This window comes from Capra hircus, chromosome 3, assembly GCF_001704415.2.
Source record: "Capra hircus breed San Clemente chromosome 3, ASM170441v1, whole genome shotgun sequence".
NCBI lineage: Eukaryota > Metazoa > Chordata > Mammalia > Artiodactyla > Bovidae > Capra > Capra hircus.
The window spans coordinates 26,847,708-26,859,723 of NC_030810.1; the positions used below are offsets into that span (position 1 = coordinate 26,847,708).

The following is a 12,016-nucleotide window of genomic DNA, read 5'->3' on the forward strand; positions in this document are numbered from 1 at the left end:
AATGACGTACTACCTCACACCCATTAGGATAGCTACAATCAAAGCCACGGAAAATAACAATATAAAATAACAAGATCTAAATACTTAGTGAGCACGTGGGGAAATGGAACTCTAATATTACTGATGAGAATGTAAAAAGAAAATTGATGCAGCTGTCATGGTTCCATTTCTGAGTACATATTCAAAATGAAGGCAGGGACTCGATATGATATTTGTAAACTCAATTTCATAGCAGCATTAGTCACAATAGCCAAAAAGTGGAAGCAACCCACATGTCCATTGACAGGTGAATGAATAAATAAAATGTGGTATATATGTACAATGGCTATGATTCAGCCTTAAAAAAAATAGTAAATCTTACTCCAACAAGCCAAAGCAATCTTGAGAAAAATGAACAAAGCTGGATGCATCATAGTCCCTGATTTGAAGCTATATTATTGGGCTGGCCAAAAGTGTCATTCAGGTTTTTCCGTAAGATGGCATGGAGAAACCCAAATAAACCTTTTGGCCAACCCAATACAAAGCAATAAGTAATCCAAATCATTTGGTTTTGGCATTAAAAACAGACACACAGATCAATGGAACAGAATGGAAAGCCCAGAAGCAAACCCAAGTATATATGGTCAATTAATTTACAACAAAGGAGACAAGAATAAACGAAACATAGAAAGGTGGTTGCCAGAGGATGGGGCACGAGGGAATGGGAAGTTACTGCTTAAAGGTTGGAAAGACTGTTTTAGAAGAAGATGAGGATGGTTATACAACAGTGTGAGTGCACTTCATGCCACTGAACTGTACATTTTTTAAAATGATGGAAATGGTCAATCTTACATGACACATATTTCAAGATATGTCCAATCAGTACTTGGCCCGATGCTGCATAACTCAGTGCTGTATTGTAGCATGAATTAATATTTCACCATTTTCCTCTGGCCTGAATACTGCCCATTATCACCCATTTCACACTTACTGCTGAGCTCCAGCCTCTTCCTCGCCCTTGGGGTGACAGGATGGGAAGCAGTGTGACGAGATTTGGAAGTGGAATGCCTTGACTCGATCCTTTTGACTGCATGTTCTGTTGTGGTCCAAGAAGGGCTTTCTGCACTCTTAGTTTTGGCTTCCATGGACTTCTGGTATCTATGATTGTCTTCTTGAAGCTTATTCAACTGAGCAAATACTTCTGGAGGTAGTGGTTTGAATTTTTTCTCATTCCAAGATAGTTTCACAAAGAATGTCTTCTCATTTTTCAGATCTATAGGCATGACTTCATCTGGGGCTAAAGCTACTACCTGAATTTAGGAAGTAGAGAAGACAGAAAGAAAGGAGAAGCAACAGAGTCAAGGAATGCTCTATGAGTGCTATGATTAAAAAGCATGTAAGTCTGCATTACCTGGAACATTACTTTTCCAAATAAAACAGTCATGAACACGATATAGCATATTTCCAGACTCCTCCTTGCTGATACGAATGCCTCATGTTGTTTTTTCAATCCATTTTATTCACCGAGGCCAGATTTTCCCACAAAAACTTCTCTAAGCATAGTCTACAATGCTTCAATAACCTACCGTGGTTACCCACTCTAGCAAGATCGGATTACTTAAACTGATTAGCAGTGAGTTCTAAATCTGACCCCACTTTATCTCGAGTCTTCAGTACTCTTCAAAATGGCTTCCCACCACTAGTCGACTGTGGCTTGTCACAGTCCTGCTCATTCCCGCCTAAACGCCTTCTCTGCCTTTCCAAATCCACCCATCTAGCTGCTTCAACTTCTACATCCGCCTTTCACTTCTTTACTCATTTAACTCAAAGGTTATTTTGTGGCACACAATATGCTGAGCCCATAGATTGGAAAAATCTGATTATAGTCCTGCCAAACCATGGTTTCCTTGCCCTACCAACCACCTAATCACCACATGATCACATCATGACCTAAACCCATTTTGGGGGGCTTAAGTAGCTTGTTCAGTCATGTCCAACTTTGTGACCCCATGGACAGTACAGTCCATGGAATTCTCCAGGCCAGAATACTGGAGTGGGTAACCTTCATTCCCTTCTCCAGGGGATCTTCCCAACCCAGGGATCGAACCCAGGTCTCCCGCATTGCAGGCAGATTCTTTACCAGCTGAGTCACCAGGGCTGGAATCAAGATTGCTGGGAGAAATATCAATAACCTCAGATATGCAGATGACACCACCCTTATGGCAGAAAGCGAAGAGGAGCTAAAAAGCCTCTTGATGAAAGTGAAAGAGGAGAGTGAAAAAGTTGGCTTAAAGCTCAACGTTCAGAAAACAAAGATCATGGCATCTGGTCCCATCACTTCATGGGAAATAGATGGGGAAACAGTAGAAACAGTGTCAGACTTTATTTTTGGGGGCTCCAAAATCACTGCAGATGGTGACTGCAGCCATGAAATTAAAAGACGCTTACTCCTTGGAAGAAAAGTTATGACCAACCTAGATAGCATATTCAAAAGCAGAGACATTACTTTGCCGACTAAGGTCCGTCTAGTCAAGGCTATGGTTTTTCCTGTGGTCATGTATGGATGTGAGAGTTGGACTGTGAAAAAGGCTGAGCACCAAAGAATTGATGCGTTTGAACTGTGGTGCTGGAGAAGACTCTTGAGAGTCCCTTGGACTGCAAGGAGATCCAACCAGTCCATTCTGAAGGAGATCAGCCCTGGGCTTTCTTTGGAAGGAATGATGCTGAAGCTGAAGGAAGCTCCAGTACTTTGGCCACCTCATGCAAAGAGTTGACTCATTGGAAAAGACTCTGATGCTGGGAGAGATTGGGGGCAGGAGGAGAAGGGGATGACCCAGGATGAGATGGCTGGATGGCATCACGGACTCGATGGATGTGGGTCTGGGTGAACTCCGGGAGATGGTGATGGACAGGGAGGCCTGGTGTGCTGCGATTCATGGGGTCGCAAAGAGTCGGACACGACTGAGTGACTGAACTGAACTGAACAGAACTGAAGTAGCTTGAGAAATAACCCACACCCTAGTCTCCAGTGTCCCAGCTCAGCCTACACCTCATTAGAACCTGATTTATCATAAAATCCCATAACATATATTTGCCTATAGCAATTAGCACTCTTTGTACTAGTCCTCATTTAAGCAAGCATATTCAGCCTCATAATACTTTATGCCTGCCACAATCATAGCTAAATATAATTTCCCACTGAGATACTTTTGCCAATTTCTGCTCTTCCCTCAGGTCACAACCTAAATGTGACGTCCTCCCGAAGGGTCCTAACACATGTTAAGTGCTTTCAGTAAATATTTGTTGAAAGGGAAGTAGGCAGGCAAGCAGGGACAATGACAAACAGGAAAAATTCATTTCTTTGAGGTAAACTAAAGCTAGTTTGAGGTCATGCAGTTTAGGAGTCAAGTCATAAATAAGCTTCACAATAGAACTGAAGATCAACCTACCCGCACACAGCCAATGATGGTCTCAACACTAATGTTGTTGTCACAGGTCGGGTTGTCATACCAGAATATCTCTTGTGTGTCAGGCTTCCGGTCCAGTAAGTGCTGTTTACAGATAGGGACTTCACAGAATCGGATAAACCACTGTACTCGAGCACGTTTTTTGGAATAAAGTTCAGAATCTAGGAAGGACAGATGGAAAAGGTAAGGTTAAGAAAACACGATAACATTTCATTAAGCACTTCTTATGTGCCAGACACTGTGCGAAGTACTTAATAATACTTGATTAATACATTATCCTTAATCCTCACAATAATTGTACAAGGCAGACACTAAGGCTGTCTCCCATTTACAGGTAAAGTAATCCATTACAGAGACCTTAAGTGATGTGTCAAAGGTCACAGGACCAACCAGCTTGCTGACTCCACCCAGCACCCATGTTCTTCTCATTTTGCCCCATTCCCAATGGTGTCATCAGTCACCAAATAAATTATAAAAGGCATTTGAGAGGAGCAATTCTAATCACAGGCACTGAACAAATTTTGCAAATCTGTGGAAAACTCCCAGTAAGACTCAGAGCATAAGCTACTGAGATGACTTCTGGCCAATATATGCTTGCAGTCTTCAGCTTCATCATTGTAATGTACTGTTAACATCACTCCATACCAGTCTTAGCTCCAAGTGAAAGCACATACACGCATTAGTGCCACTATCATCACTGCCTCCTGTCTTCCTTATCTTGCTTCAGAGAAAGACTGGAGCCATTCGATGCAGCACAATACACAAATTCCAGTATCTATACAGAAAGGTCCAAACCACATATACAAAAGCCCACCCTGCTGACGTGCTCCCCCTAGTGGACGTTAGATTGATGACGTTCTCCTCCATACTTGGTGAAGAATCTTCTCTGTCTCTGCAATGTAAAACATCTTCATCCACTCTATCAGTTCTTTTAGGCACAAACTGCCACAGGCTAGGACTAACTACTATATACTCTTCTCCTAGCTTTTGGAAGAGGCAGTTTTATATAGTTTAAGTTGTTATCCTTCATCTTCCTTTTGGAATTCTGCCCCATTTCTCCTTTTCAGTGCTCTTCTCTACTCTGCAGAGGGTTAATAGCAGAGAAAATTAGCAGCAGCTTGAGTGTGGCCTTGCAGGTCCCATTTAACACTCCTTTCCCTTTGGTTTCTCCAGCTTTAAGGGCAGTAGTGGCTTTCTGCCCTTATTGATCTCTGGAAAGCACCAATGTTTGCTCTCCTACCTTCTCAACACTTGAATACAAGTCCCTCTGTGTAAATAACACACCTCGTGTTTTTGTTTTTCTGACGGAACATCAATCAACTAATACACAATCCAACTTAAGAACTCCCCGGTAAAAGTAACTTTGCATGCAAAATTACTGACTTCCTGATGCCAAAATAAAGGACACATTTCTATTAGAGTGCAAATCACCTATTTTTTCCCTTCCCCCCCTTTCCTAAATCATCTTTTCCACTTCACCAATCCTGCCTTCCCGGCCATTCTCACCCACTCCTAAAAACAATGGACAAGCTAAATTATTGAGACCCTCCCCCCCAATCCCACTCTTTCCCAGTACTGCTCTAGTGAGTAAAGACATTCACTAGGTAGAAGAGGGTACAGCTGGTGCTTAAGTGACCCCATATGCACACCCGATATACTGCTCTGAGCAGAGGAATCAGTAACCACCCTTCTCCCCCATCATGGAGTACTTCCCAATCATTCACAACAAGGAATGCTTTTCATTCCACCCCCAAACTCACCATCTTCAAACAACTCAACCACTTTAGCAACGTATGGATTTTCATCATCATCCCCCTCAATCAACACAAACTGTCCAACTTGGATGTGAATCTCCGTCGAATAACCTTCTCTTTTCACACTGATCTCTCTAGGAAATAACAGAGAAACAAGTTAGGAAATCTCATAGGGTGGGCCAAGCTCTTCAGACCTCTTGGCACAGAAGAATATGCTCTTTAACTGGAAAATCTCCTGAATAGTTTTTCTCTGCTGACCAATTATACTAGAAACCAATATACCAGTCATATGCAAGTGCAGATGAAATGAGTTAAATGAATTGTTTTAGCATGGATGATTAATCCAGAGGCCTCCTTATGAAACCTAACTTCTCTCAGTTATTCACAAAGAACAACAAACACTTCCTAAGACATGAAAGCTGCCCAAGAGCAACATCAAATTGTTCAGAGAAGTCTTGGGTGAAGAGGATATAGTAACATCTAATCCTACCCTGCTATCATGCAGAATTACACAGAACCTATCTGAAATAGGTAAGACAGTCTCATACATATCAAATTTTATTAACCTGACATAATGTCTTCCTGTATCACTAGCTGCTCTATTTATGCTACTATCTTCTTCCATTAAACAAACCCCTGCTGCCTTATTGTCATTTCATATGGGTCTTCCCTGGTGGCTCAGAGGTTAAAGTGTCTGCCTACAATGCAGGAGACCTGGGTTCAATCCCTGGGTCGGGAAGATCCCTTGGAGAAGGAAATGGCAACCCACTCCAGTATTCTTGCCTGGAGAATCCCATGGACGGAGGAGCCTGGTGGGCTACAGTCCACGGGGTCGCAAAGAGTCAGACACGACTGAGCGAGTTCACTTTCACTTTCACTTTTCTGGGTCAGGAAGATCCCCTGGAGAAAGGAATGGCTACCCACTCCAGCACTCTTGTCTGGAGAATCGCATGAACCGAAGAGCCTGGTGGGCTACAGTCCATGCAGTCGCAGAGTCAGACATGACTGAGTATCCATAAGCACACACACATACACTCCTCAACCTACAATAACTAGGACACTTTGGATACAAGTTATTAACAGCTTAGCTTGGAGAAGCTATTAGTTTCAGTACTAAAGAATTCTATCACTCACTTGTAGGTTTGGTAGTGTAGTTTTTGATCCAACAATGGCCTGCCAACCCACGAATAAGTTTGTCTGGTCCTCAGTCTTGCAGAACAGTACGCCATGGCTCCTGTGTAAAAGTCACTAACTCTGAGTTAACATGACAAGCTCTGATGAATTCTAGGGCACAGTTCCTGCCTTCAATGGGTTCAGCCTTCTTTTCTGCCCCTACCACACTCCCACACATTGTAGCCTTAGAAGAAAAACTTTTTGAGGAAAAATTCAGGCTCCACGAAGATCAAACATAGGCAATTCAGCATTATCTGGTACTGTGCCTTATCTCTTCCTATCCAGGGAAACAGAAAGGTCAATATAAGAAACTACAGATATTTAGAAGTACTTGGCACAAGGCATAATGAGATAAGAAACATCTACCAACATGAAACTAAAAGCCAGCGATACAGTAGTTTTAACATTTATAACATTTATAACCTAGGCAGGGATGAAATAAAAATGCACGGAAGGACAACTAACAGTACAGAGCCAAGAGAAAGAGCCAGAAAGGCTAAGGTAAAGGCCCAGGTCTTTTGACTGTTCCGGGAGGGTTTCTTAGAGGGGTTTTCTAAACTGAATATTGAATAATGGATAGCTATTTGATAAGATGGATGAAATGAGGGTTTCCAAGGGGTGGAGGGAAAAACATGCAAGAGACATTTGGGGGAATGGCAATGGGTTTTATCAAATGTATCATTCCACTTACATTAAAAACAAAACAAAATCCCAGTGTCACTAACCTGTACTGCTCTGGCAGTTGGAAGGAGTATTTTTCTTTGCAACTGACAGGTCCTAGATATAAGTACTGTGAATAGATGAAAAGAAACAGTTGTATTAAAGTACACACAAAAAAGAAGACATTTTACTGACAATACTGAAATGTGAATGAAAAATCCAAACATATTTAACAATCTTTACAATTTGGAAGCAACAATCTACTAGTCCTAATAATAATGCCAATTCATCATCTTAAGTTTGCTATTAAGAAAATAATAACTTTCCTTTAAATTCAATGCTTTTCTTATAGAGCTAAAGTTTGCCAAAACTGGGTTAAAAAAAATTTTTTTTAATTCAGTCTGACAGAATACTCTGACTTACTGAGAGAGGGACCAATAATTTCAGTCCATGTCGAAAACAATAGAATTAGAACAGTATATAGACATCCTGATTAAATAAGCTGATTTCCTAAAGTCCAGTAGCATTATGTCCTACATTCTACTTGGGAACATTCTGACCCATAAAATTTTCTGCTTTTAAAAAATGTATTTTTTTAATACACTGTGAGGAAACTAATTAGCAAAAGAAGATATCGAGTCAGTAAATGCATAGCTTACAAATGATGCCTCAATGATTACTATTAGGAACATTTAGAGTGTAATTCACAACACAGTACTACTAAAATCAATCTAATTTTTACAAAATACATCGTAGAAATGAACAAACAGCAGACCGAGGAGTTAACACAGGTTGGAGACTTGGGTTCAAGTAAAAAATGTATTTGCATTCATTATATCCAATAATCTTTTGATAAAATATTAATAAAAGTGTTTGGATCTCAATAAATGTCCAAGGGAATATATTAACTCTAACTTCCTTTCAATGTATGTTCCTTTTAATGGAAGATGTAACATGGAACTATTAGAAGTTCCATGGAACTTTTCATCTTTCCACAATGAAATCAGGCAAAATAGGCTACTGAGGTACAGACAAAAGATGCAAGTAAATAAGTTCAATCATTTTTGAAAAATACGGAATATCACTGAGAGTGATATTATAGCAAATTGGAATCTCCCAACACATTTTCTTCCCTGGTGGCTCAGATGGTAAAGAATTCACCTGCAATGCGGGAGACCTGGGTTCAATCCCTGGGTTGGGGAGATCCCCTGGAGAAGGGAACGTCTACCCACTCCAGTATTCGGGCCTGGAGAATTCCATGGACTGTGGAGTCACAAAGAGTCCCTGGGGTCCATGGGGTCGCAAAGAGGCAGACATGACTGAGTGACTTTCACGCAACATATTTTCTACAATTCTTGAATAATCTAACTGAAGAATAGATGCCCTGACTTGTCACATTATCTATGATATTTGGTTACACTGGCACAGGGATCTCATTTTTCAAACCAAAAACTGGCATACAGAAGGACTATCTCCATACTCCTCAGGTATTCATGTGTATCTAAGGGCATCAGATCCATGCTTTCAATGATTTTAAATAGAGACAATATTTTAGCTTACTAAAGCAGGCATCCTAGTTCAAAAACTAAACCAAAATTAAATTTAACACTCCTTTTCTAGATCATGAGCTCTATACACTGAGAACAGTATAAGCATATCTGTATGCAAGGGTGGATGATTTACCAAAGGCTGAGAAGGCAGGAGTACCAGAAGGCTCTCTGGGCCTGGATTACATAACCTGCCCCGTCTTGGTCTATCCCTATGCTTCAGGACTGCTTTTCTGAATCTCAAGCACACCATGTTGTTAGTCCCCTCAGACTTAGACAGTTGCTGTTCTCTCTTCTGGCATATCTTTGCAGGGATGGCTCAGGTCTCAGTGCCAGTAAAGCTTCCTCAGATAGGCCTTCACTGATGCCCAATGGAAAGTTACTCCCCACCCCTTTATACTGTCCTTCAGGGTCACGTTCTATTGCACCACTCTATTATCAAAGCAATAACCTTTATATTACTTTATTTTCTGTACTTTCTACATCAGAGTGTTAACTTCCAAAACAGCAGGGATCTTGGGATCTTGTTTGTCTGTTCATAACTGCATCCCCAGGGCCTAGGTTAAGACTTCACACATAATAGGTGACCAAATGAATGAACGAATGAACAGGTTTTTAAAAATCATTTGGACAATACCAGGTGTGATAAGGATGCAGAGCGGCCAGAACTCTCATACACTGATAGAGTGTGTATAAATGAGAAAGTGGAAAACTGACAGGGTCTACTCAAATTGAACATGTGCATATCTTATGATCCAGTAGTTCCAACAAAATATATTCAACAGAAAAACAAACAAACCATCAAAGGACACGAACCAGAATGGCTGTAGCAGCACTATAAAGCAGTGAAATCAAACCAATCACAACTGTACACATGAGGAAAACCTTACAAAATAACAATGAGCTAAAGGAATCAGACACCAGAAAAATACATAGTATATTGATTCCATTTATACAAAGCTCAAAAGCAGGTAAAAGTAACCTATGATGCTAGAAGTTGGACTAAAAGGAAACCTCAGTGACTGAAAGGAAGCCCAGTGAGGGAATGGGGTGCTTCTAGAATGCAGGTTACACAGGTATGTTTTCTTCAAAACAACTCACTGCGCTGTATGCTTACGATGTGAGTTATTTTTCCATGAAAAGTTCAAAAAATTAATCAGGATTCCTTTTGAAGAGGCAGCACTTTCCTACCCTTGACCCAGCATTGCATCTCATCATCAGCAAAGAGATTTCCCAACAGGAGTGATGAACAGAGTGGAAAGGCAGGCCAGATTTGGCCCAGTGAAGACTTTGGCTTCTAGGAGACACGTATTACAGGCTCAATGTCGAAGATACCAGAAATCTTGAACATACACACCATCTAGTCCAGGAGCCACACCCAAGAAAAACAGATATGAGTTGCAGAAAAAAAAAAATAATGTCCGTGCTCACTCACATCCGACTCTTTGCAACCCTATGAACTATAGCCCACTGGGCTCCTCTGTCCATGGGATTTTCTCAGCAAGAATGCTGGAATGGGTTGCCATTTCCTCCTCCAGGGATCTTCCTGACCCAGGGATAGAACCCATGTCTCTGGGTTCTTTACCACTGAGCCACAGGGAAGCCCTAAAAATAATGATAGCATATATGTATTGATCCACCAAGACAGAAGGTAGAACCAAAACTCTAGCACTTCAAGATAGTAAGTTGTCCCAGTGTTACACAGAATGGCACAGCCTTAATTCAAACCTTGAGTAGCTGGATTCCAATGACAGGGCTCTTAAGCGCTTCACCTTAGAACACCTTCTGTGAAAGTGGGTAATGTTAATACATGTCTAAGGGGAGGAAGCAATAGCAAACCACTCCAGTATTCTTGCCTAGAGAATCCCAGGACAGAGGACCCAGGCGGGCCACAGTCTATAGGGTCACAGAGTCACATGTGACTGAAAACACAGGCATACAAGTTTGCTTCTGGTATGCTATTTACAATAAGCCAGGCTTCCTACCTGCTGACTGAGTGGTCAAATGGGTCTCAATTTCCTTACCCACAAAATGCAAATAATAATAGAAACTTTCTTTTATTCAACCAGTATTTATTTATTAATCATCCATTCTGTGCTGGGGGCATTATCCTACAATCACTGAGGATTAAGTGAGAAAATGCAAAATGGTCGATTTATTTCCCCACTCTCTGTGTTTTTCTTAAATTTATTTTTGGCCGCAGCATGCAGGATCTTAGTTCACCAACCAGGGATCGAATCCGCGCTCCCTGCAGTAGAAGCACCAAGTCTTACCCACTGGACTGCCAGGAAAGTCCTTCCCCACTCCCTTAACCCTTTGCATTTATTCATACGGGACAGTGGTTTTTTCTTGGTTTTGTTTTTTAATACTTTGATGAATGTTATGAAACAGAATTCACACAAAATTCTGCGTTCAATTTCAAGGAATTCAGAAACCTTCTGAAGTTGCATATTGCCCTGTTACATTAAAAACTGTTGCAAAGGGACTTGATGAACATGATCTCGCACCAGACACCTTCCAAAACAGCAGGGAAGAGGGTACCACTTCTACAGACAACCAAAATAGAAAACTACCATATCTAATTATTGCAATTTGGCAGATAGCCCAAGATAAGAATCTTGCATCTCATTTCTCTAAGTCCAGTGCTTTTACCAATTTGCCAGAAGAGAAGGCCCTTCTATTTCGGGGTTAGACTAGAGAAAGTAAAAGAGGTGCCACTGCAGTTAAGAGCAGCTCGTCTAGGGGAAAAAAAAGATCTGAGTAGGAGCTCAGGCCCCTTAGTCACGAAAAGGGACTTAAGACTAGTCTCTTTTTCCCTCTGGGAGCAATAGCGACATCCACATCGAGTAATAACTTCTGCTGCTCCGCTTCCCTGTGGTGCTTGTTACAGTACCCTGAAAGAAAGATGCGATTGCTTCCCACGGGCCATGTGGATGTAAGGTTCATATGACTCAGGTCACTGATAGTCTTAAGGAGCTGAGGACAGGAGTGTTCACGCTTCTCCGCTGTTACCTTCCGGTTTCCCACTGCAAGATCGCAATCCCCGGCAGAGGCAGAAAGCTGTTAGAAATCGCCATGTGGAAAGTAAGACGCTCCTAATGCACTTAGAACAGTGCCTGGCATTTAACAGGCGTTTAGTACATATCTGCTGAATGGATTTAGGGCTGAATGAGTCCGCAGAGAACAAATTCCACAGTCCCGCGCCTCAGGCCCCTCTCCAGCCTGGGACGTCACACTCACCGGGCGCCAAAGTTTGTTGGAGCTGGGCGCAAGCCTCCTTCCAGCGTCCCCGCTTCAGGAGCTCGTGGAACTGCAGCAAATCTACCTGCCCCAGGGGGACTCTTCTTATAGCTGCCAGGCGCGCAACAACGCCGAAACGGAAGCCTCGCTAGGTATGGAAAGAAGGTGGAGAAAAGGAAATTTCGCGCCAAACGCC

The 12,016-nt window shown here is 41.8% G+C and overlaps 1 protein-coding gene across 1 annotated transcript in view; it reads right to left on the minus strand.

The window, feature by feature from the left end:
* Window positions 1-12,006, minus strand: part of ORC1 (origin recognition complex subunit 1) — a 35,999-nt gene extending 23,993 nt beyond the window's left edge. Inside the window, exons 1-6 of the mRNA XM_018044165.1 lie at window positions 11,821-12,006; window positions 7,099-7,163; window positions 6,335-6,434; window positions 5,207-5,334; window positions 3,429-3,607; window positions 971-1,289 (exon numbers count right to left, since the gene is read on the minus strand). Of these exons, the coding sequence (XP_017899654.1) occupies window positions 971-1,289; window positions 3,429-3,607; window positions 5,207-5,334; window positions 6,335-6,429 (721 nt within the window). The 5' untranslated portion in view covers window positions 6,430-6,434; window positions 7,099-7,163; window positions 11,821-12,006. The remainder of the gene's footprint in view (window positions 1-970; window positions 1,290-3,428; window positions 3,608-5,206; window positions 5,335-6,334; window positions 6,435-7,098; window positions 7,164-11,820) is intronic.